Here is a 26,764-nt window from a genome sequence, read left to right on the forward strand (position 1 = left end):
AACCCCATTTTATGTCCGGTGAGAACCCCTCCTCGTGAGGATTCAAGCTCATTTTTGTTTCTTTCCTCACTGCTTATGTAGTAACTTTCTGATGGGTGCCAAGGTGGGTTTCTCCCGGAAAACCTGTCCAGTGGTCCCCGGGGGTGGGGGTAGGGTGGCGGGAAAGGGGGGAGGCTGTTGACGGGGCCGGGCCTTGGTGCACCTGGGAGGATCAGCATACTCTCCACGTGCCCTGTAACCTTCCTGCTCTTCTGTCCTCTTGCTTACCTACACATTCTGTTCCAGCTCAGCTACTTTTCCACCTGCCCCTCACAGCCTTGGGGGGTCCCTTTCCTTCTCTGCAGGCCAAATGGCATGTTCTTCTTCAGCTTATGAAACTGGACCTCAGCTTTTTCTCACCTCACCTTACCCCCATGAATAAATCCTGCAAGCGGATTTCCTGTCTCCAGGGACGTCTATCAGAATGTGATGATTTTTCCCCTCGGTTTACTTTTGTCCCTCCTGGAACCCTTCGTGGACCACAACTGCAAACAGGATCCTCAACTTCCGATCGTAGAATCCCTACGACTCGGTTGCGGTAAATGTCTGTGATGTGGGGATGTTCAAGCATCTGGTACATATCCTTCCACCCCGGGATCTTTGGTTTTATATTCTGAAGGACTCTGGAACTAAATATGGGATTCCTGTCACAGTAAACATCACTATTAGTACTTATAACGATATTATTTATAAGACTGTGCAGTCTTGGAAATAACTATACTCTGGATTTGTCTCAGCTGTTTAAGTCAAAGATCTTTATTTTCAGTTTCTTTTCAGACAAAGGTCTTGCAAGAATCACAGATGAAAGATCATGCACAAATCACATTTTTTCCTCCACCACAAAAATACAGGTTCAATCATTTTTAAAGATCAGTTTTGAGTGACCCAGATAGCTGGGAAAATGTTGCTGGATTTTTTTCTGATCTACCACAGAACTTTCCAAGTCAGTTCGAAGGATGCGGTCTATCTTGGCTGTCTGAGCTCCTACCAGGAGAGAAAGAACATAGACGGAATATGCGTATTTCATAAAATTGGCAGTACATGGCTTTGAAGGGGAAGTTGGTGAAGCTGGAGACACAGCTGGAAGCTGTGCTCCCTCCTTCTCCCCTCAGGAAGCGGACACAGAAACAGACATCCGGGAAGCTGTAGTGCAGCGAATTACTCATGCTTTCACCAGCCAGACCTCATTGCGACGTCCGTAGGGCTTCATGGGAGGGTCATAGCCAGTGCAGAAGTAGATGTCACTCCGGCAGGTGGCCGTGCCCTCCAGGGCGGTACGCAGCTGGGTGGCATGAACTACATAGTCGGCTTCCTTCGCATACCCACCGAACTGCCTGAGATAGAAGAGAGTACAGGGCTGGTTAAGGGAAGACGTGATCTCCAAGAGAGGAGGGACTCTTTTTTATTTTTTATTATTTATTTTTATTATTTTTTTAAGATTGTATTTATTTATTTGACAGAGGGGGAGGGGTTACAGGCAGAGGGAGAGCAGAGATGCAGGCTCCTTGCTGAGCAGGGAGCCTGATGTGGGGCTCGATCCCAGGACTCTGAGATCATGACTTGAGCCGAAGGCAGACGCTTAACCGACTAAGCCACCCAGGCGCGTTTTTTTTTTTTTTTTTAAGATTTTATTGAGAGCGGGGAATCTTTAAAAAAAGAAGTCACTTGCTACTCTCACTATGACAAGCATGCTGGAGCAGTGAGATGGCACATCTGCCACTCCCTCGATGGGTGGATTTGACCCCCTCCTGAGCCTCAGATCCTCGTTTGTGCACCTGGGATATGCTATCTTTTTCCTCCAAGGTTGTGATGAGCATTAAATACAATAATGGATGTGAAAAACTCTAATGCAGAGCCTGAAACACGGCAGTCAAGTACTAAGTGTGAGCTTCCCTCTCTTTCCTGAAATGTCCCCGAGTGACGGTAGGCTGCCCTTCCCCTAGGCCGTGCCTTCGCCCTTCTCTCTAGCTCTCTCCTGCCTTGGCATCTCCTCCTCCAGGCCCCTCTGTCTCCAGCTGGGGAAGGAGGAAGACGCAGGGGCTTTAGTTATAGCTTAGAGCTGCAGCGAATGCTTCTCCCCCAGCAGATCCTTTCTGATGAGTGAGCACATCACAGCGCTGACCCATAGGAGCTTTGTTAAAAACACAGAGCGACCAAAGGCAAGGACCTGAGGAAGTCTTGGGAGGCCCCTTGGCAAGCTGTAAGCATGCCCCAAATAAAGAAATCACTTCTAATCAATCCCTTCTCCTGCACAAATCATGGAAGCCTTCTTTTTCTAGTAAGTAACAAGACTTTCCTAAATCAGGCTTTTCTCTTAATGGCAGAAGGTGGGGACAGAGAAGGAATAAAGCTTGCCTTTTCAAGATGATTATTTCCCTCCTTACGTCATCTGCCTACGCTCCAAAATTCATCCTGTGGCCTACCCTAAATATACCACTCTAAATCTGAGTTGCACTAAAATCTTTATTAGAGTCAAATATGTCCCCATTTCTAATGAGCTTTATGACTCAAAAGTCTGAATCTGCACCAGGCCAAGATTAGGCCAAATGCATTATTTTTGGTGGGGTTCTCTGAGTCACGCTTTGCTCTTTTATAAGTGGTTAGTCATGCTCAACGAGCATTCAGCATGTTGATTACAGGGTTATTGATGTAAAAACACCCAGGATTTCATCTTTAAGGGATTGGTTCTTCCAACATCTAGACAATCACTACGGTACACAGACACAGCCAAGACCAATTTGGAATAGAAGAGGCTTGATTCAAGGATATTGAAGAAAGATCATAAGGCAGATGAAGAAAGTTGAACTCTAGCTTCACTGAGGCTCGAATGAGAGGACACTGGATTAGTAGACCGAGGATGGACATTAAGGATAAAGACTGTTCTGGCAATAAAAGCCAGCAAGACAATGGAATTACTTTCAAAGAATGTCTATAGGTTGAGAACCCCTTGCCTGAGACGAATCAGATGTTGAACGTAGGGGCAGGTGTTGAGTGCCCCCTGCATCCCGCACTCATGCTGTGACACTCGATTATTATCCTTGAAAATGAGCCATGTTGGCTCTTTAGGCTACTGGGTTTTAGAAACGTCCAAAGAAAGAGTGGTTCTCAAATACCTTCACTCATCAGTCAGTGGCAAAAGGGCTAGTTGTGTGCTCAATCCTACCTCGGCCCCTTTCTAGCTCATGGTCTTGGGCAAATGCTTTAACTTCTTTAACCTTCAGGTCCTTTAACTGTTAAATAGGGCTGATTATACCCATCTTCGAAGGCTATTGTGAAGATGAAGGGAGACAAGATGGCGGACTGCTCAGCACAGTGCCGGCTCACAAGTAGGCCCACACCAAACAGGAGCTATTACTGTTGCTTTGCAATTGCTCAGAACAGCCATCCAGTTCCCTGCCTCCTGGGGTGAGGGGCATGACAGGGATCTCAAGTAATATCAGGAACCCAGGAAGAGAGCCTAGTAACGAGCTGGCTCGATGAACAATCTCATCTTCTCGATTGGGCCTTCTCGCAAAACCCTATTGAGTCTTTAACCCCACTCCCCCTTCCCATTCTTTTTCCTTTTTTCTCCTTGCTCTTTCTTTTCTTTCTCACTCTCTTCCCCTTCCTCCCTCCCCCTTTCTTTTCTTTTCTTTTCTTTCCTCTTTCTTTCCTTCCTTCCTTCCTGCTTCTTTCTTTCTTTCTTTCTCAGCACTTATGACCTTCTAACATACTATATAATTCACTAATTGTGTTCACTGTTTATGGTTTGAATTTCCCAGTAGAATATAGGCCCCATGAAGGCAGGGATCTTTGTCACTTTTTGTGCACTGGGGTGTAGCCTGAGCACCTAACACAGTACCTGACACATGTTCAATCCCTTGGCTAAATCAACAATTCTGGGGTAAACAATAAAGTTAGTGTCTTCAGGTCTTCGGGTCGATAGACCTCAAGATGATCGCACTTAAGACTGTCTGCCTCCACATTCACTCACTCATATAATGAAACCTGAAGCACACTAAGGGGACGGTGGTGGGAATTCAAACAGGGAAACTGGATTAACTGGAGCCACACTGGGAAGGGCCATGAATGCCATGCCAACGACTTTGAACCTGATCTTAGATGCAAAGGTGGACTTACGAAGGCTTTGAAAGTAAGGGGCTGACATGATCAGGTTGTGTTTTGGAGAAATCCTTCTAGCGGCAGTGGAGGAAAAGAGATGGACTCGCTGGAGGCCAGGAACGGCCACGTGTGAGATGGCAAAGGCCTCTGGACAAAGGTAAACTTGAGAGGTGACTGATGCGAGGGGAGGGCAGGGAGAGGGGGAGTCGAGGATTCTCCAGGGTTTCCAGTGAAGTCTCTGGATAGAAACTGCTGCTAGGGATGCTAGGGTGAAGAAAAGGAGGAGTGGGGATGGTTAATATTATGGTTTGGGGGCCATGTTGATATGAAGGTGCGTCTGTGAAATACATTCATGCAACAACTATTGTGTACCTAAGTGTGTGTCAGGCACTGTGCAAATCTCCTCAGACCTGGGAAGAGCTGGAGCCAGAGATCCTGATTTGGGAAGGAGGTGGGTCTAGTGACAGATCCTGGGAGTCTTCAGTGAGTAGGTACTGGCTATAATCATGGTAAGGAGGGAGACAAGGCCTAGATGGTGAGCAGACTGAAGGTCAGCAGTTTGCTCTTGGGAATCCTAGTCCCCAGGTGGTGGGTGGAAGAAGTGGCCTTGGAAAGGGCCACTGGAGAAGGAGCTGTCTGAGAAATACAGAGACCCAGCAAGTGATATGGAGAATGTCATCGTCTGCAGATTCTTAAATTCCCTAAAAAAACCCTCCCAAAACAAAACAAAAACAATTTAAAAATATTTATTCCCAGGCTGACTGAGATGCTCATAACGAAGATAAAAATTTCCCTCTTGCTTCATCATGGAACATTCTACTAGAAAACAAGCAAAGCGAATGGGCTAGGAAACAGCAGATCCATGTGTTCTCCTCATGGCCGGTCTAACCAACGCACCCTCACCCAAGCACAGAACTGCACAAACAAGCCAGAAAACCAAACCCTACCAGGCACATGACCCTACTATACACAACAGAGGCCTAGTGCTGGCTCCTCAGCTTGTTCGGGGATAAGCCACCCTCTTCCCTCCACGCCCCCCCCCCCCCCCACCTTCCAAGCTGTACGTGGAGGGCAACACAGTGCCCACAGTCTCCGCATTCACAAGCACGTTAGAGTGTGACTTCAAGAATTCTCGTAAAGCACTTTGAGCTCCTCAAAGGACATAAACATGAAGTCTACACATTATTTTTGTAAGCCTATTAACAAGTCTCTGTCTCCATCTTCAAAGAAGCTCTCCTCCAGGGCACTGTATTTTATCTCCCCCCACGTCAGAGTTCAGTACTGGAACAAAGACTTTGGTTACTATGGGAACCGAGGAAAGACACACACACACCCCCTGGATTCCAGAAACACAAAAGGAGCTGACTACAAAGGTCTGGAAGAGGTTTGTGGGGCGGGGATGAGGCAGGCTAACAGATGGAGGCTTTGGTCCCAGGAGGCAAGAAATCATAATGGTTGAGGCATGCAGTGGGGTAGACGGAGAAATGGATGGTCTGAGCCTTTAACAATCAACAAGTCAACACAAATTTGGGGAGGGTCTGCTATGTATGCATGTAGCTCTGTGCTAGGCAAAAGAAGTGTAAGACTAGGAGCTGATAATTGCATGTCAACGGGAAAGAGGCTTCACCCCAGAAGGCATTTCATTCGGTCAGACTGAACCATGCTTACTGAGTTGAGCATGACGGGGCACAAAACACAAGCTAGACACCACAGAGCTGTAAAGATGATAAAGACGTCTTTCTGCCCTTGTGAGGTCTAACTCTAGTGGGCAGGCAGCGACACACATAAAGATTATATAGGGCACAAGGAAGCACTAGAATGAAGGTAGAAGGTACAGATGGAATGTTCCGGGGGTGGGGAATAGGGAGTGATTGGTTCTGACTTAGAACATGAAGGGAAGGCGTTATAGAAGACCTGATATTAAGCCGTTGTTTATTGAGCATCTCTTCTTGATGTCAGCAATGAACAATATGACAAAAATGCCTGGCCTCACACGGCTTCCACCAAGGAGAAGCTGGAGAAGGGCTGTAGGAGGAGCTGGGCGAGTGGAAGTGGATGCTGCATGTGGACGTGTTTGGGGGGGCATGCCCTGAGATCAGGTGGACACGGAGTGGGGTGTGTTGTGGATTAGATGCCACGATGAAGCATTTTTACTAGGCTTCGCTGCCTGGCTAAACATTTGGGGACCCAACCCAAAGTCTACCCAACCCCCGTCTCATTTTATTACCAGCCTGGGCTTTGTGCCCAACCCTAACGTGTGCCCGAGGCCCACGGGCAGAGTTGAGAGGCAGGGGGAGGGAGTGGGATGGGTCCTGTGCTCTAGGGCTGGTGGTGATGAAAGGACACCTTGCAAGGGGCAGAGGTGGAAGAACCATGAAGAATCAGGAGGACACAGCAATAGTTCTGGGGAGGACAGCTGAGTTCCATTTCTGACGTATTGATTTGGGAGACCTTGGGGAGGCTTAGGTGGAGACGCCTCCCGGGGGGTCGCGGGGGCGCTGGTGCTTGGGAGACATGGCAGCGCCAGCCATGTTGATTCAGGCTCATCCACCCAGAAATGGTGATTGAAGCCTCTTCCAAGAACCCGTTTGTAAAGGACTGGGGGGATACCTGACCCATTGTGGGGGGACATGGTGATTAACTAGGTTTTAGATTCAGAATCTTGTCACCGGCAGGGCTCTCAGAAGTGAGGTGGCTTCAACGTCAGAGGTACTCGAGAGACACGTGCCAAATGGAACCAAGCTTGCCACTGAGTATACACGTTACACAGCATAACTGCTGCACATCTGGGCAGGTGATGCTTGAATGCCTCCGAGGCAAGCGTTCATCCCCCTGTTACCTGTCCATCTTACTGGTAGATACTTTATGCCAGAAGGCTTTTCAGTAAGAAATGTGCTTCCCTATAATTTTAGTCCGCAAAGAGCACTTCTCATCTCTGAAGTAGCACAGGCCTGGGGCGCCTGGGTGGCTCAGTTGTTAAGCATCTGACTTTGGCAGGGTCCTGGGATCGAGTCCCGCATCAGGCTCCCTGCTCAGTGGGGAGTCTGCTTCTCCCTCTGTCTGCCGCTTGCCCTGCTTGTGCTCTCTGACAAAAAATAAATAAAAAAATTTTTTAAAAAGATTTTATTTATTTTTTTGACAGAGAGACACAGCGAGAGAGGGAACACAAGCAGAGGGAGTGGGAGAGGGAGAAGCAGGCTTCCCGCCGGGCAGCGAGCCCCGATGTGGGACTCGATCCCAGGACCCCGGGATCATGACCTGAGCCGAGGGCAGATGCTTAACAACTGAGCTACCCAGGTGCCCCTAAATAAATAAAATCTTTAAAAAAATAAATGAATAACACAGGCCTGAAATACCAAAGACATTTGTTTCTCATCTATTTTCCCCACTAGGATGTTTTTCCTACTTCAAAAAGCAGACATTTTGCTTGTTCCCTGCTTTATTTTGAGCACTGAAAATAATTCTTGGCACAGAATAAGTGAACAATGAATACATGTTTTTTTTGAATGAATGAATAAATGTGTAAATGGCCTCATCTTGGTCATCATGTTGAGTCTGGTGAATGCTAAGGCATTCAAGGGAGGGAGAGAGATGGTCAGGTTGGAGATTTTTTTTTTTTTTGAGCATTGAGAATTTTTTTATGGTCAGGTTGGAGATTTATGGATGGAAGGGTGACAGTTGAAGCTATTGGTGGGGGCCAAGATCTTTAGGGAGGAGAGCAAAAAAGAAAAAGAGAAGTGCAGGGAAGGCAAGGACCAAGACTTTCACTCACTTATTTACTCCCCAACTTTTAACTGAGCACTTACTAGAGGATAACCCAAGGCCCTACCCTCAAGAATATTCTAGTGAGGGAGACGATCATAAACACATGAACAAACAGGTACATAATGCGGATGAGAATAAGTGAGGTGAAGAAAAATCAAGCAGGGTAAGAGGATAGAAAAGGAAGGGGTGCTATTTTTGATAGAATGATCAGGTGAGGCTCCTTGAAATCAAAATGACAGAGTTTAGGCATTGAGCAGACCAAGGAGGCAAAACTGTATTATGTCCCCCATGGCCAGAGCCTCCTGTGATTACAGATGGGCGCTGGAATTATCTAGGAACTTGGCTAACACTGGTCTATAGCTCTCCTATATGGAACACCCTTGAGGCTTAGCAGTTCTTTCCAAAGTTCTCTTTCTCTAGGTTGAGCTTCCCAAGCTGCCAGTGGCCTCAGTTAGGGCCTGGGCATTTAGAAAGGACAACAGCGGCATCCCTAGGATCCCTGTGGCTGACAAAGTTGTATCACACACACACTTCACTGGACCCTAACAACAGTGTGTCATACATTCTATTCTATAGATGAGAAAACTGAAGCCCAGAAAGCCCAGCTATAAAACTCATAATTATTAGAGTTGTGGTTTGAACTGAAGTATATCTGTCATTGCTTGACTTTTTTGTTGTTAATTCTAGTAAAACTTTATCTGATTCTCAGAGGGAGGTGAAGTCAAGAACAGGAAAACAGGCTAACACTCACCGAGTGTCTACCTAAAGTCCAACATTGTAGGCAGCTACGGATACCGTGTTTTCTCCTCATGACAACCCTGGGTGTTAGGTACTCTTACCCCATCTTGTACTTGGGAAAACTGAGGCACAGAGCGGCTCGGCGACACGCCAAAGGTCCCACGGCTGTTGAGCAGGAGAGCTAGGATTGGATCACAGGTCACCCCGACAACAAACTCCTTGTTTCCAACTCTTTCCTTTTGGCCAGACATTTCACTAAAACCATCACCCTCTCCTGCCATTGGTCTCTGTTGAACCCAGTGCTGCACTGCCCTCAGGAGGCTGAGCTGTAACCTAAGTGGCCTTTAGGGAACACAGAGGGACCTGGAATATGGCCACTCATACAAGTGTGAGGATACTTCTATTGCCTCTTGTGACTACTAAGAAGATTCTGATAGTGTTATTCCTTCCCAGCCTTCTATCCATTGACTGGTAATACATACCACTAATAAATGCATCATCCCTTTTGAACATCTCTCCATGAGGTCATACAAAAGGAAGCCTGAATTAAGGAGGCGAGCCTTTCATTTTAGAATTAATTTTGCCATCTAATGCAAATACACTTACGTGTATTTGAAATAGTACTTTTGCCTTCTACTACCTCATTCACTCTGTCTTCCACAGTAAGGGACTCTTAAATGCACATTTGACTGTGCAGTGACACCAAGTGGCTAGTTGAGGAATAACAATGCTAATTTAAGACCATGGGTTAGGTTTAAAAAAACATTCACAGAGCCATGCTAGACAGCGTATTTACCACATTCATCTGTTTAGGTTTCAGAGAATTAATAGGAAACTTCCACAGACCTGACTTTAATAGTACCTTTTAAAGAGATACCCTGTCCCACCGTAAGGAACTAGGCTTCCTCGGAGAAATGGCTATTTCCAGCTCTAGGGCAAGAAATGCCAAGATGTGCTTGGAACATCTTGTCACACCAGACAGCAAGGAAGCTACCATAGAGTACTAGAGTCTTGTCAAAAGGACTAGGAAACCAACTTGAGGAGGCTCCCACTGGCCAAAGATAGGACAACGTGAGCATCAGTAAGAACAACTGCAAAGAACCGAAACACATCAGTTATGTTTCAATTCGTATGTTTATACTGATCCTCAGAAAAACAGAGACCAAAGCCACCTTCCCTGCGGAGCCTGTTCAGGAATGAAATCATTCTTCTGAACACAGGCAAGAGAAGGCAACAAGCGGGCGCCTGAGTGGCTCAGATGGTTAAGCGTCTGCCTTCGGCTCAGGTCATGATCCTAGGGTCCTAGGATCGAGTCCCGCATCGGGCTCCCTGCTAGGCGGGGAGCCTGCTTCTCCCTCTGCCTCTGCCTCTCTCTCTCTCTCTCTCTGACTCTCATGAATAAATAAATAAAACATTAAAAAAAAAAAAAAAAAAAAGAGAAGGCAACAAGCTAACGAGAAGGTGTCTTGCCTTTTTTTCTGTGACTCCATCTCAGGGAAACCAAATAGCAGACGAGAGGAGGTTTCTCTTTATCAAAGTATGCCAGCTAATAAGTGAAGGAAAAATGGAGGACATGATCATTTTACAAACTCAAATGAAGCAAGGCATCTAGGTAAGGTGATCTACAATGACTGACATCACAAAAACAGAGGCAAGCAAACGGCATGAGCCCCCCATGGTAGTATACAACACCACCTGTGAAACATCCTGGCCGAAGGCGCCAACCTGAAGCTGCCCGTGCCTTTGGTTCTAACTGCTAACTTACGGGCAACGCCGGAGGCAGAGGACATGTTAAACGCCATGGAAAGGCAGTCTACAACATTCAGGCTATGGGAAACAGTAGGACAAATGATCCATAAGCAGCCTTGAAAAATAGAAAGGTGCGGTAGAGAGAAAAGCCACAGATTAGTAAAAGCTTAAAAGGTGTACCAGCCAACTGCCATGGATGGATTTTATTTGGATCCAGGTTCAAACAGACTTTAAAAACAAATGATCAGAGTAGTGGGGGAAATCTGAACACTGGACATTTTCTATTATTATAACATTAATGACATGCTGAAAAAATGTTAGGAGTAATAAGACATTAGGATTGTATTTTTAAAAAGTCTTTAGTAGTCACACTGAAGTATTTATGGAGGAGAATATAATGTCTGGAATTCGCCTCAGAATAACCCAGTGGAGGGGCTGGGTGGCAGTTGTGAGGGTACACATGACACAGGTCTGGCCTTCAGTTATCATTGAAGGTGAGTGATGGGTTCCATAGGGTTTCATTATCTTATTCTTTTTTTTTTATTTGTCAGAGAGAGAGAGAACGAGCACAAGCAGGGGGAGTGGGAGAGGGAGAAGCAGGCTTCCCGCCGAGCAGGGAGCCCGACGCGGGGCTCAATCCCAGGACCCTGGGATCATGACCTAAGCCGAAGGCAGACACTTAATGACTGAGCCACCCAGGCGCCCCTCATTATCTTATTCTATCTTTTTATAAGTTTGAGAATTTCCATACTAAAAAGTTAAGGGCCAAAGAAAACCATCAGACCTGCTCATTACCCTGGCTTTGCTAAAACAACAGCCCCATCTACTTGGAGGCTTACGTGAACTGATTTAATCACGTCAACCTCATTCCTCATGAAATCAAAAGGGGCGAAGGGAAAAAATAATTACTGAAACCTCCCACAGGTCACACACATTAAGTCATCTGTAAAAACAGAAGCATCTTAGTAACTACTGAAAGATACTCTTTAGTAGAAGTCCTGTGAGGTAGGTTGCTATGGGCACTTAACAGATGGGGAAACTGTCTTAGAGAGGCTGAGTGGGATTCAAACTAAAATAGACTTGTTCACTAGAGTGCCCCAGGCTGCCTCCCAAGACACATGGGCAAGAGAGTGGAGAAGAGGGAGAAGGAATGTGGGTGAGACAGTGGAGACACGGCACCCAAGATTTAAGGAGGCACTCACTCTCAGTGCCAATCCTGCACTTGGACAATTGTGAAAGTGGGTGCCTCCTTAAATTTTGTACTACAGCCACCTCGCTTCCCCACCCTAGTCCCTGCCCTTGGGAAAGATATTCTTTACCTAGAGTTTGCTTCCCCTGCAGCCTCTGTAGTGAAGGCTGGGAGGTCTGAAGGATGAGTGGAGTAGGGGAGCCGGAGGTTCTAGGGCCAGCGGCCCGGCTGCAGTACACTCACTGTCCTCTGGGGGGCGTGCGTCACCCGGCCTACGACTGCCCAGAGCAGCCCAGCTCACGTTCCCAGCATTAGTGTTAGCTCCAGAGAATGCTACACCCTCAGGTAGCAGTGTTGGGGCAAGGCAGCCAAATAAGTAGGTTTGGAGGCCCCTGGGAGTGGACAAAAACTGTCCAGTACAAGATTATTTGTGTATTTATTTTTCTTCAGGTTGTTCTAGAGTAGAACCAAATCCACACCTATTGTTAATATTGGAAAAGATCCTGGTCTGTGACTGTACATGGTTCAGTGCTTGTCACAAAGTAGGGTTTTAACAAATGGGGAGTCACTGATTCTCTACAAGAGACTTGGTTTCTGAAGGGAGGCTGGGGCCCAAAGAATGAAACCATGCAACCATCTGCACCTGTTAATGCTCTATAGTCAAAAGGAACACAACCCCAAATGGGGCTCTGGAAACAGGATAAGAATGAAAATAGGATGCCTGTGTGCTCTGCTCAAAGGACTGTGGACAATGAACAACTGAGGGGGTGGGCAGTCCAGTTCTGGCAAATACTCCCTGCCCTTTTGGCATTCAAGAAGAGCATGAGGTAAAAAGGAGGGCCCCCAAGTCCTATATATATTCATATACTCATTTATGTATTCATGACCCCAAACAACAGCTTGACTTAGATATTCCCTGAGTCTCCCAGAACCCTACTGTGGCTAATGTAGATGTTCAGCTTAAGCCGTGGGGATACTCTATCCACATTAATTTGGCAACTGGCAAAGTATTTATTCAGACATAATGCAAATGTTTGTGTGCTGTAAACTGAAGAAAATGAAATGAGAAATTGTCAGGACTCAGTATTTAACTTAATTCATCAATAATACAAAGAAATAAATAAAATAAACCTATTTGTATCAAAAAGAATAAAATACCTAGAAGTAAATTTAACCAAGGAGGCAAAAGATCTGTACACTGAAAACTGTAAGACATTAATGGAGAAGATTAAAGAAGACACAAATAAATGAAAAAGATATTCCATGCTCATGGACTGGAAGAATTAATATTGTTAATAATTAATTAATTGTTAATTAATATGTTAATATTAATTGTATTAATACAATTAATTAATTGTGACATACTACCGAAAGCAATCTACAGATTCAATGCAATCTCCATCAAAATTCCAATGGAATTTTACACAGAAATAGAAAACCAACCCCAACATTTATATGGAACTACAAAAGACCCCAAATAGCCAAAGCAATCTTGAGAAAAAAAGAATAAAGCTGAAGCATATTTCCTGATTTCAAACTGTATTACAAAGTTAATGTAATCAAGACAGTATGGCATTGGCATAAAAAAGACATATAGGTCAATGAAACAGAATAGAGAGCTCAGAAACAAACTCATGCATGTATGGTCAACCAACTTACAACAAAGCAGCCAAGAATAGTCTCTTCAATAAACAGTGTCTGGAAAATTGTACAGCAACAGGCAAAAGATTGAAATTGGACTTCTATCTTACACCATATACAAAGAACAATGCAAAATAGATTAAAGACTTGAACATAAGACCTGAAACCATAAGATTCCTAGAAGAAAACATAAGGAGTAAGCTTCTTGGCATCAGTCGTGGCAATAATCTTTTGTATTTGGCGACAAAAGCAAAAATAAACAAATGGGACTACATCAAACTAAAAAGCTTCTGTACAGCAAAGGAAACCATCCTACTCAATGGGAGAGTGAATGAAAAGGCATCCTACTCAATGGGAGAAAATATTTGCAAATCACACATCTGATAAGGAATTAAAAGCCAAAATATATAAAGAACTCCTACAACTCAATAGCAAAAAAGCCAAACATTCTGATTAAAAAATGGGCAGAGGATCTGAATAGACATTTTTCCAAAGAAGACATACACATGGCCAGTAGGTATATGAAAAGATGCTGAAGATCACTCATCATTAGTGAAATACATATCAAAGCCCCAGTGAGATACCACTTCACACCCATTAGAATGGCTAGTATCAAAAAGACAAGAAATAAGTATTAGAGCAAGGCTATGGAGCAAAGGCAACCCTCGTGTACTGTGGGTGGGAATGGGAAGTGGGGCAGCCACTGTGGAAAACAGTATGGAGGTTCGTCAAAAAATTAAAAGTAGAACTACCCTATGATCCAGCAGTTCCATTTCCGGGTATATATCCAAGGGTACTGAAATCATTATCTTCTTTTTTTAAAAAAAATTTTTAAAGGGATGAAATCACTATCTTGAAGAGCTATCTGCACTCCCATGTTCACTGCAGCATTATTCACAATAGCCAAGATACAGAAACAACCTCAGGGGCCATCAAGAGATGAATGGATAAAAATGTATATATATATATATATATATATATATATATATGTATACACACACATATATATATATGAAGCAATATTAGGCAGCCATAAAAAAAGAAAATCTGCCATTTGTGACAACATGCATGACCTTAAGGACATTATGCTAAGTGAAATAACCCCGACAGAGAAAGGAAAACACTTTATGATCTCACTTATATGTAGAATTCAAAAAAAACAAAAAACAAAATTGAACTCATTGATACAGAGAAGAGATTGGTGGTTGCCAGAGATGGGATGTGGGCGGGGAGTGGGAGAAATGGGTGAAGGTGGGCAGAAGGTACAGATTTCCAGCTATAAGATAAATTAGTCCTGGGAATGTAATGCAAAGCAAGGTGACTATGGTTAACAATGCTGTCATGTATATTTGGAAGTTATTAAGAAAGCAGATCTTTAAAGTTCTCATCTCAAGAAAAAGACATGGTAACTATGATGGATGTTAACTAAACTTATTGTGGTGATCATTTCATAATATTTATATATATCAAAGCATTATATGTTGTACACCGTAAGTCAATACAATGTTATAGGTTAATTAGATCTCAATAAAACTGGAATAAAATATAAATGTAATGCAGATGCTCACTGCAGATGGTCAAGAAATGGTTATGGAGATCAGGTGTTACCCTTGGATGCCTAAAGAATCATCTCCTTACAGGGAATAGACAGTGATGCTTTCTCTCTCCTCTATCTTAATGCTGTCATCCGTGGGAACCGGCGGGTTGCTCTGAAACTGGTTTGGAATCCGGAACCAGACTTTTAATTTCTTCTGTAGGGAGCCGTCATCACTGGGAAACACAGCAAAGGAAATAGGAACGGTCATCCCCATTCCGATTCCTGAAAACAGAAAAACCCACAGAGTGAGGTGGGTATTACAGACAGAACTTGCTCAGGACTGTGGAAAATCTGCTAGTCTCATTCTTCCTCCAAGACAGTATGTTTTGTTCTTGAAATTGATAACAAACCTTGTAGGTGTCAAAAATGTATAGTCAGATACATATGAAACACCTCTTATTTGTATATATTGGAAATAGAACTGTAGTGACTCAACTCGTTTGGAAAAAATTACTTAGTAATATATAACAAGACTGTAAATATTTCAGTATCTAATTAGTTTTTCAAAAATTTTTAAAAAAGATTTTATTTATTTATTTGACAGAGAGAGACAGCGAGAGAGGGAACACAAGCAGGGGGAGTGGGAGAGGGAGAAGCAGGCTTCCCGCGGAGCAAGGAGCCCGATACGGGGCTCGATCCCAGGACCCTGGGATCATGACCTGAGCCGAAGGCAGCCACTTAACGACTGAGCCACCCAGGTGCCCCTCTAATTACTGACTATTTAAATATAAATTTTAAGGAAGTAATCCAAAATACGGGAAAGGCTATAGGTAATAGGATATTCATTGTAGCAAAATTTGTAACTGTGAGAAATTGGGAGCCATATAAATGTTCAAAACAGGAATATGTCTAAGTAAATTAGACACATTATACATCGTGAATATAGTGTAGCTATCAATACTTACGCTTCAGAAGACTATTTAGCAATAGTGGAAAATAGCTATAAGTAACTATAAGTAAAGAAGGATGTACAATTGCACAAACACTATGATTAAATTTTAAAGGCCTATTAAAAAGCCCTAAAGAAATACATTCAGAAGACAACAATGATTGTATTAAAAAAGATGGATCAGGGGTGCTGTTTTGTTATTTTCAAGATTTTCTTTAAGGTTTAATCATTTAAAAAGATTTTTTAAAAGTTTTATTTATTTATTGGGGGGGAGGGGCAGAAGGAGAGGGAGAGAGAGAATCGGAAGCAGACTGTGCTGCGCATGAAGCCCGACTTGGGGCTTGATCTCAATACCCTGGAATTACAACCTGAGGTGAAATCAAGAGTTGGATGCTCAATTGACTGAGCCACCCAGGCACCCCGAGTTTTATCATTTTTATACATATATTCTTCTAAAAAAAAGTTACAACAGTATTAAGAAGGAAAAGATTTCTTCCTGACCTCGTACCGGTTGCCTTATCATCCAAAGCCTGATTACTTTGGTGCTACTCAATGTAACTGAGGTTAATACCAGTTTCTGACTTTCTAAATTATCAGCTTGAGAAATATCCTACAAATTAAACATCACATCTCTTTTTTCACCTCATTTTCTGACCCATTTTGGGTTTGCACTGATTCTAAAGAGCAGTCCAAATCAGAGAGCTTTAGAGTCAAATTCATATTTAAATATGGTCTACATACTGACAGGCACACTGAAACTTCGGGCCCATCATTTGAAAAATGGGGGCACAGCCAGCACAGACTGCCATGTCCAAGAGTGGGGCAGCCTCAAAATTCTCAGACCCTTCATTTGCCAGGACAGAGCCGAGGACCCACCATACTCATCAGTCACTGAGCCTCAGCGCTCTGCAGGTTCTGAGCTACCGGGGGACGGGGCAGAGATGTTCAGCCTGGAGGCAGAGGTCTCAAGTCTGAAGCTAGCCTGGCGCTGTGACTCGGCTTTCTTCAGTCAGTCAACCAATCCAAAGATGCTCTAAGCGCTATAGGGTTAAAACCCCCAGAGTGTATGTTCACGCCTGGGAGAGAAGCATGCGTCCGTGATATGGAGCAGGGATACCACACACCGAGGGGTAGGCTGGGATGAAGTCAGTGTGGTCCCCCTAGAGTGTCCTTGTACACACAGCCCAAGTTCACATGCTACTGAAGCAGGTGGTGACAGGTGCTCTATGGCCCCTCCTTGTATTTTCCCCTGATGACATGAGACCTAGCAAGCTTGCCTCTGAGACCAGAGCCACACCCCTCGGGGATACTCACCCTTGTCATTGGTGCCTCCCACGTACTTCATGACTTTGGGCATTGCTTCCCGTAGACCCTCATCCACAGGCTTGTCTGTCACTTCCACTGTGGCAAACCGCCCGCCCTCACAGGTCCGTTCCTCATAGGAGACATCTTCCTAGAAACAGAATATACATGCTTAAGAGATTAAAAGTGGCAACCTGTGATTACTCTAGAATAAGCGGTAATGACCCAGTCATAAGAACTGCTAAAGAACTTTTCCATAACGAACCTGGGCATGGTGACAGGGTAGAAGAGACAGTAGGAGTATGAAGGGCCATGAGAAGAAGATTTTGGGATTTCTTACAAATGTGGAGTCAGCAGAAAAAACTTCAAATCATCAATACTCTCAGAGAGATAAGAGAAAATATTGCATCCCAAGCCACTCAGAACATCCCCAGAATGCTAGAAAAATAGAAGGTTCAGAGATCAAAGAGCTCTTAGAAATTAAAAATATAACAGAAATGAAAAATTCAGGGGAGAAGTCAGAAGATAAAGCTGAAGGAAATCTTCTAGGAAGTCAAGTAAAAAGGAAGGATGTAGAAAACAGAAAAGGAGATCAGAGGATCAAGCAAGGAGATCCAACATCTGAATGACAGGAGAGCCAGGAAAATGAGAAGAAAATTGGAAAGGAGGAAAGAAAGAGATCCAACAACAATGCCACAAACTCAAAGGCTCCAGGATTAGCCTCATTCTAGAAGCAGGGCCGCAGGTCAAGAAGAATCAATCAGAGTGAGACAAACCAGAAGAGACTCTTAACTATAGAAAACAAACTGAGGGTTGCTGGAGGAGAGGGGTAGGGGGATGGGGTAACTGTGTGACGGGCATTAAGGAGGGCACGTGATGTAATGAGCACTGGGTGTTACATGCAACTGATGAATGACTAAACTCTACCTCTGAAACTAATAATATACTATATGTTAATTAATTGACTTTAAATTAAAAAAATAAAAATAAAAGATCTCCATGGCAATTTTCACAAAATTAAAAAAAAAAGAATCAGAGTTGTTCTCTTCACTTGTACTCCCAGACTTGACTCCTCATTCCAACTCATCTCGCTAAATCGTACCCCCCACTGCCCCTGAACACTCAGCTCCAGTGCCACTCCCCCACAAAGCCTTCCTCCCTGGTAGGACACCCCGCCCGTCATGACCACTTTCCCTGGGAGTCTCTGTCCTTAGGTCATTATCCCTTGCCTTATGGACCCACGCAGCCCTCCTCCTCCATCCCCCCTCTTCTTCCTTGTCCTTTGATATCTCATATGATATAATTTCGTATTCCTTGAACATATGCTATAAGCCGGTGTTTTTCAAACCTGAAAAAGAATCACGCTCCAAAACAAGAAATGCATTTTTACATCGTGCCCTATCAAGAACATACACGTGATTGAAACAAAGTTTCACAAAATAATACTTCACCCTTAGGGAGGGGAGGCTTTCTGATACTAACCTTTTCTTTCTTTCCTGTTGACTTCTACTCAAGTGAATTTTATTCTATTCTACTAAAAGAAGAAAGACGTACTCTATATTGATTTTGCTATCTGGTAACGGAACACTGGTGCAGTTTGAAAAATCTGCTATAAAGTCTTTGCGGACAAGAACTATGCCACGGAGCATCATAATTTAGATGCTCAATGGGTGTTTATTGATTGATTAAGGAGCTGCCTCTCTTACTAATGATTATGAAAAATAGACACATGAGAGAGGACTTGGCCCGCCCTGGCTGGGCAAATAGGCCTTCCTGTGACATCCTAGATTGAAACTTTTCAAACCCCAAGGGGACAGAATGACTCTCTGGACGTGGGTAGGACTGTGGGGCTACGAGGCCTGTATCGTCTGAAAAAGTACATTTACATTATAATTTTATGTTTAGAATGAAAAAAAATACCTATTGTTTTCTGGTAATGCAAAATGAAAGGAGAAGAGTGAGAAAGGGCCCCGGGAAATCTGAAAGGTTTCCGAATGCCAGTTTCATCAACTTCCCCTCACTTGGGGCAGGGGAAATTGCACCAGACTAGGAATAAGAGGCTACAAATCAAATCCACTGTGGCTACTAATTCCGAGCATGGCTGTGAGGTCCTCCCCTTGGAAAGTGTCACATTTCCAAAGGGCCTTCAGTAGCAAACCATGTTGTATGAACTTGGAGTGTTTTGCTCTTTCTGGCTCTGTCACAGCAGAGACTACATTCACCCTTCATTTGAGGTCCCACTGAGTCTTGCCACTTATGTTTAAAATTCCAGAAACGCTACTCTGTGACTCACAGAACTGCAGCCTGAAAACGGTTTTAAAGTTCATCCAATCAAACTAATTTTCCCAAAGAGGAAATGAAGAACCAGAGGGACTGAGTTGCCCAGGAACACACAGCTACTAAGTGGTCACCCTGGAACCAGAATTCCAGGCTCCAAACCCTAGTCTAATGCTAACTACAGGACTCTGTACTAAATGGGGGATGATGTGAGCACTTTTCAGTATCTTCCTTTAGCTCCTGAGTTAGTTCTTTCTGACAGACATTTGCATGCCTGTGTCCAAGTCTGAAGAGGGGCATCTAAAGTCATTGAATGCGGCTTATTCTCTCACAGATGGAGAAACCAATGCCAAGCTCTCACTGGAGAAAAGAGCTGGCTGGCTCTTTCCTTCATTCTTTCTTTCCTTCTCTTATTCATTCAACCACCAACAATGCAGTTTCTACTATGTGCTGAGCACTGTACCAGGTGCTAAGATACTGATGAAAGACACAGTCTCTGACATCAGGAGGGGTGTGGTCTAATAGAAGTAGCCAGGAAACCGGGGTATAATCTGAGGATATATTTAAGAGGAGAGGCAGGGCAGCATGGGAACACAGAAGAGGCCTACTTCGGTTATTCTGGGGGGCAGGGTGTGTGTTGATGTGCTTGGCTAGGTCAGGCTGACCTTGAGGTGCTTATAGATCATCCAACTGGACATTCAGTCACTGATGCATGGATTTATTGAGGAAATATTATTGAAAACCTCTGACAGGTGCTATGGATTTGGAGGGGGGTCTAGTGGGGTGGTGACAAGATTATGAAATTATCGTATGATGTAGTAAATGTTCTGATAGTTCAGGGAGGGTGATTTCAGGTAGCGGGCACCATAGATGTACAAGAGCAAAGGGGAAGAACAATATGCTGCAGGTGAAGAATACAAGTGCTTCACTGGGCCTAGAGCAAAGGCTGGGGAGAGAGGGGCTGGAGATTCTGGCTGGGGCCAGACCCCTGAAGAACTCCTAGGCTGCCACAGGGAGGATTTTGTAACCATTGTTCCCCCGGGCGTGAGCTGAGTGCAAGTCAGTTTCATCTACCCCAAATTAGTTCAACCGACTTTGTGATCCAAATGTGGGACTTTGAGTGGGAGGGGTCCTGGTGCAGAAAGGAGTTCTGGGGATGGTATAGGTGATCTGTGCTCTCAGCCTCTTCCCTAGGCAGAGGGTCCACAGCAAGGAAAGAAAGGCTGCCAAGAAAGGAATCCAGTTTGATTCAGAGAGCCAAGGCCCCCATGATAATTCTACCAATCTTTTAAAAAAAGATTTTACTGATTTATTTGAAAAAGAGCAAGCAAGAGAGAGCATGAGCAGAGGGGAGGGGCGGAGGGAGAGGGAGAAGCAGACTCCCTGCTGAGCAGGGAGCCCGATGCGCGATGCGGGGCTCAATCCCAGGACCCTGGGGTCATGACCTGAGCCAAAGGCAGACACTTAACAGACTGGGCCACCCAGGTGCCCCATAATTCTGCCAGTCTGTAAGGCTCAACTCCACCTCCTCTTCTTGAGTGATCCCTCCTTCTTATGAACTCCAAAGGCAGAGAACACTAAGGCTAGAAGGGCCCCTTCATATCTATCAGTTCATCTGCCTCCTGTTACAGATGAGCAAACTATCCATTGCGCAGCTGGATATGTGGCCTGGAGCTCAGCAGGAGACTGACATGGGGAGATAAATTTGGGAGTCATCAGCAAAAGGGGTAACTAAAGCTGTGAACGAAATTGAGATTGCCCAGGGAACATACACAGAGCATTCTGTATCACTTGACATGTTAATGAATGTCCTACCTGAAAGCACTCGTTCACCAAGTTCTTAACCTCTCCCAGATGGTCCAGGCACCAGCTAGCTTCCACCTACCTTGCCAGCCACATCCAGAGCACTTCCTCACTGGCCTTCTGCTATTTCCTTCAATGCCATGGTCACTCCTACCTCAGGGCCTCTGTACCTGCCTCTTCTTCTGCCTGGAGTACCTCTTTCCTGTCCCTGCCTGATGGACCCCTACTTATCCCAAAAGTCCCAACCTAAAAGTCACATCCTCAAAGAGGATCCTCATTTAAAACAAGTTCCCATGAGTGCCTGGGTGGCTCAGTCGTTAGGCGTCTGCCTTCGGCTCAGGTCATGATCCCAGGGTCCTGGGATCGAGCCCCGCATCGGGCTCCCTGCTCCCCGGGAAGCCTGCTTCTTCCTCTCCCACTCCCCCTTCTTGTGTTCCCTCTTTCGCTGTGTCTCTCTCTGTCAAATAAATAAATAAATAAAATAATAAAAAAAAAAACAACAAAAAACAAGTTCCCATGATATTTTTTATAGCCCCTTGGACTTTCACAACAGGAGTTATTGTAATTATAACTGAATAATAACGTGTTTAACCTCCATCTGCAACCGTAAGCCCCATGGGGTCGGGGGCTGTCTGTGTTTACCACTGTATCTCTTAGCATCTAGCACCACGTCTTGCATATGGTAGGTACTAGGAGTATTTGTGGGAAAGGAGGCTGTGGAGTAAAACCCGGTTTTACTCTAAGAACAAGGAATACAATAGACTTGGCTGGGTAGACAGATGAGCAAATTAGTCTAACTATATCTCTGCTGGAAGAAAGCAAACTCACAATGTCTTAAGGTGGTACTAGAGCAGGTCCCATCTGATTTGATAGCATCTATGTCCATAAACTCTCACTGGAACCACTGGATCACTGTGAAGATTTAGGTTTGAGAAATGGATATTACAAAACTACTCTAGTCCTTTAGGGAGCAGAATTTAAATAGAGTTCTATTTCCGCAGGAAAAAAAAACACCTAAGTTAGCACAGCTAACACATTTGATTCTTCAAATTTAGTGTCTTTAGTGTGTGTCCTTGTCACATGGAACATAACAGCCCACCTTTGCCCCAGATCCAGCTAGCTTATGCTTCCAATCAGATGAGGATTTGGCCCATGGCCGCAAACACCAATTTTCAACATTCCCTGGGAACCCTGGTCAAATTCAAATCCCAGACAGGGATCTTGCAACAGTGCCTCTTGCTATGGGATTTGCAAGGTCCTCTACAAGGTCAGTTTTTTTCTTTGCCACCTGCTGGTGTGGGTATCCATGTTGATTCTGGAAGCCAGCTTTTTCATTCTAAGAAAATTAATAATAATAATAATAATAGCCAACCTAACTCAGTACTTTCTATGTGTCAGGTATTATTCTAAATATTTTGCATGGATGTGTTCATGCAATCCCTCCAATGATCCTGTGAAGAAGTGAGTGTTTTAATCTTTATTTTCAGGTGAAACTGGAGCACAAGGGGTTAAGTAACCTGCCCGAGTTACAGTGGGCAAGTGGTAGAGCCAGGATTCAAACCTGGGCTGTCGGGTCCTAACCCGTCCTAACAACGTGCACAGGTTGGAAAAAAATCCCATTAAGATGTCAGTTATTCCTATCAGTTCTGCTCTGAGCATTCACAAGACCCACCTAATCCAACACAGAGCGCAGTGTGTCCCCCTCCTTCCCGAAGCAATGTGGAAGGTGCCTGATAAGTTCCGCAGCAGCATGGACCTCCCCACCACAATCAGTCCTGAACATCTGGTGAGCCCGAACCTGAGCTACACGGGGCCCACTGTCTGCCATCCATCTATCTGGGCAAGAGTTCCTGACCCAGATGCTATCCGGGGCAAGAGAGATAATCTCAGGGAAAGTCTGTCTTCAAAATAATATCCCCCTGAATTTGTATATTTTTTTAAAAAGGCATATAACTATCTTTGAATAGTTAAGTAATTGTCATATAGGCACTGTCATTCTCATATTATAGTTGAGGAATTTCAGGGTTCAAAGTGGTTAGGAGGTTGAGTGGCTTACCCAAAATTACCTGTGAAACCAAGGGGAAGCTAATGGTTACCATACCCAACCAAGTGCTAGGTATTTTGTTGAACAACTTATAACCGGTTATCTCATTTAAACTTCCAAACATTCTTAGAAGACACAAATTATTATTTCCTCTCGTGATCGGCTTCAGAGAGGTTAAGTAAGTTGCCTGTGACCACACAGCTAGCAAGAGCAGAGCTGAGATGAGTTCTGACATAATGATATTACTACATTTATAGGGTGCATGACTCTACCAAGCAGTTTCATGTTTTTTAAAAATTTAATATTTATAATTAGTCTGGGAGTAGATGAGAAAGATTTTTATACCCATTCTAAAGCTGCAGAAACTGAGATCATTCAGGTTAAAAGATCTGTGTCAGCCTGGTAGCAATATCTCATATGGCGCCATATTCCCATCAAATGTTGAGGGAAGATGCTTATCAGGGAATTGTGTTTATCCCTGGAGGCACCAAATCAGTGGCAGGTGACACTGTTATCACTAAGGGTCTAAAGGGAAACAGGAACTGCTAGAGGCAGAGAACAGAGGCACCTCATTCCAAGAAACTTATTTCATAGATAACAGAAGAGCTGAGATGCCCAACAGGGAATAAGGAAGCAACCCAGAGGTTGGTGAATACCCTAGGAGAGGTAGAGGGAGGATTCTCTGTTACCTGGGCTCAGATACCTGGATCACTCGCTGGACGCTAGAACCATGGTGGCCTGTCTAGAAAGAGCTGGAGCTACAGAGAAGCTCTTGGTGCCAGAGACCTGAGAGTTCGGAGAAAGAGAGGGAGAAACACCTTCTTCCCGTCCTGCTCCCACTAGTGCCTCCCTCTGGGTGAACCTCGCTGCGAGTTGTCTGACATCAGAGCCTGGGAAGTAGGCAACTGGAATCAGCCTCCACTCCAGACTCCAGACTGAGACCCAGGAATGGGCGAGGGAGGGGATCTGAGGACAGACAGGTCGCAGAACAGCCCAGACCCTGCATTGGCAATTGTCTGTTAACCCAAAAAGACCAAGGGAGCTGGATTGCACTACAGAAAGGAGAGCTCTCTGGGAGCTGTTGGTAACATGGGGATTCTTTAAGTGTTAGGGCCAACAAGCGTCCTAGACATTCCTGGGCCGAGTCCACAGACTGGCGTGCACACCTCACGCAGGCCCAGTCTCACCACAGACAGATCCCGTGGCCGGCAGTTTACGAACACTGGTAGGCAGTTGCCACCAGGTAAAACTGACATGATTTGCCCTACTCAAAACCACAGCCTCAGTCCTCAAATTCCCTATTCCTTCCTGCCTTCCCTGCTTGTTTTTCTTCACAGCCTTGATCACCATCTGATAACGATGTATTTGACCTGTTTACTTGTGCATTAGCCACTAAGGCGTAAGCTCCATGAAGACAGGAGTTTTTGTTGATTTTGTCCCTTGCTTTATCCCCACTGCCTGTAAGAGTGACCGGTATGCAGATGGCACTCAACAAATAATTACTTGTTGAATACATTACTTTTAACTTGGGAGAGTTCACAGGAAGAATCTGAATTTCTGGTTCTGGTTTCCTTAAAAATCTGGCAACCCTGGTTTATATCCCTGCATAGCAACCTGACTGCCCTTTGTAGAGGGGGCCCTGAGTTCTCCCTCGGATTTGCCTCAGTCCCCACCTTGCCTTGGAGTCTAACACTGCCAGCTTCACTCATTTCCATGGCCTGCCTGGAAGCTTGTAGGCATCTGAATATGTCGCCCCTGATCTGGGCTCAACTTGGTCATTCTAAGTGCAGCTGAGGGAACTCAGAGACAGACAGATGAAGTGACCAGCCTCTGGTTATAGCTGCGTGAAGAGTCCAGACTAGAGTCTGGTTGAGGGCTTTTGTGTGACCATCAGCGCACTAAGTACCAGAACTTGGCCCCCAGACAACACTCCTTTAGCATTTGAGGTGCTGAGCGGGGAGCTGAGTATACAAAGGGCACAAAGTACCTGCTTGCAAGGAGACTATAATCTAGTGGCAGACTCTTTGTTTTCAGCGGGCAGTCCAATTTGCTTGTGTTAGCACTGATGTCAATTTGGGGGGATACAGCAGTTATGCTCTCTTCACCCATCCTGTATTCTAGAACCCAACTCTGGGAGTTCCACTGGCCGGCATACCATTTTACGGCTCTGGGCCTTTGCGCATGCTCTTCCCTTTTCTGCGCCCTCCTAACATCCCAGAGACCCAGCTAAAGACACTTCCTCCGGGAAGTCCCCCTCATCAGCCCCTGGCAGAATGGATCGGTCCTTCCCCTGTGCTCCCTCCCTTGCACGTTTACTTCTGTGGAGCACAGATCTTGTTCTTTTATACTCATTTCTCCAGTAGTTGGGAATTTCTTGAGGACAAGCACGTTTTCGGTCTTTTTGCACCCAAAGGCCTCTCAGCAAACAAATGCTCGGTATGCTTAGGATGTTTAAAAGAACTAATGCATTCAACAGGCGCTGTTCTATCGCAACGCCGGGACTCCTCTCTTAAAGCGATCTCTCCTCTTTGTCCCCCCTCCTCCCAACAGAGCCCTCAGCCCGCTGCTCCGTACTTCCCTTTTACTTCCTCCTTCCCAGTTCACGTGCTGGGCACTGGAGGGCCGTGCCTCCCGCAGAAGCCAAAACGCACATTCTGGGGGCACACCGCTGTCCCCCCTGCCCGTCAGAACCCGCTCCAGCCGCGGTGCGTGGGGGGCGGCCCCGCTTCAGGTACTCGGCAGCCCTGCGGGCCTACCTTGCCCCCTTTGCTCAGGACCTGCCAAGGCCACGTCTCTACGCTCCCGAACAGCGAGTTCTTGATCACGCCCAGCATGGTGCGGCTGCGGCCCTCCGGACGCACCTGCGGACTCGGGGCTGCAAGGGCGGCTGGGGCAAACGGGCCCGGGTCGGCTGACCGGCGCCTCGGACTCCGCCCCGCGGAGAGGCCCTCGGAGGTCGGCGGGGCGGGGCGGGGCGCGGCGGGCGGGGCGGAGGAGCGCTTACGCCCCGCCTCCGCCGGCCCCTCCTCCTCTGCGGAGTCGGACTACTGCCTGGGGCCCGGACACAGTTTCTCCCGCGTATGGGATTTAGGCCGCTGCGGTGGAGAACTTTTTACAACCCGCCCCCCACCCCCACCCCCCATCCACCCCGGTTTCGGCTCTCGCGTACCTGGGCGCCAAACTTCCAAGCCTCAGGATTCCTCTCGAGCTTTTTTGGCTCTCCACCCTAAGGTCTACCTCCAATACGTACTGCATAGACACGGTTCAAAATCTCTGCAGCCCCCGCCCCTAGAGACACCTGATTGCGGCATCTCCACCGACGTATCCTTGTTTGTCTCTCCCTCCACTCTATTACCTCTCACCTGGACGATTGAAAAGCCATCTTAACTAGTTTTCTCCTTACTACTTCCTTTCCTTTAATCAGTTTTAATCACAAATTCCACGTTAATTTCCCAAAGCATGGCTTTGCTCTTTGGGTCCTTCCAGTCAAAATCTCCTAATCAAGTTCATTACCATTCGCTGAGTGCCTGTTTCTCGACAAGTATTTTACAAATATCATTCTCTACTCCTCACACCACTAAACATACATATTTTATGGCCATTTTACAAAGGAGGAACCTGATACCCAGA

The 26,764-nt window shown here is 45.4% G+C and overlaps 1 protein-coding gene across 1 annotated transcript; it reads right to left on the reverse strand.

Annotated features, from left to right (window-relative positions):
• Positions 1–779: 779 nt before the first annotated feature.
• HEBP1 (heme binding protein 1) lies at positions 780–26,108 on the reverse strand. The gene is made up of 4 exons (XM_032391775.1): positions 25,891–26,108; positions 17,023–17,161; positions 14,861–15,041; positions 780–1,373 (listed from the first exon to the last, which is right to left on the reverse strand). The coding sequence occupies exons 1-4, from the start codon at positions 25,966–25,968 to the stop codon at positions 1,202–1,204; spliced, it is 570 nt and encodes a 189-aa protein (XP_032247666.1). The 5' UTR covers positions 25,969–26,108; the 3' UTR covers positions 780–1,201.
• Between the last annotated feature and the right edge of the window lie 656 nt (positions 26,109–26,764).

The sequence above is a fragment of the Phoca vitulina genome, unplaced genomic scaffold (assembly GCF_004348235.1).
Source record: "Phoca vitulina isolate PV1807 unplaced genomic scaffold, GSC_HSeal_1.0 scaffold64, whole genome shotgun sequence".
Taxonomy (NCBI): domain Eukaryota; kingdom Metazoa; phylum Chordata; class Mammalia; order Carnivora; family Phocidae; genus Phoca; species Phoca vitulina.

Bases quoted from the DNA above. Each gene is read 5' to 3' on its own strand.
- HEBP1 (XM_032391775.1), bottom strand. From the start codon at position 25,968: ATGCTGGGCGTGATCAAGAACTCGCTGTTCGGGAGCGTAGAGACGTGG. The intron at 17,162-25,890 runs GTAGGCCCGCAG...TTCTGTTTCTAG, and splicing joins TCCTGAGCAAAGGGGGCAAG to GAAGATGTCTCCTATGAGGA. The intron at 1,374-14,860 runs GTAAGGAGATGA...CTTCTATCTCAG, and splicing joins AGCATCACTGTCTATTCCCT to GCAGTTCGGTGGGTATGCGA.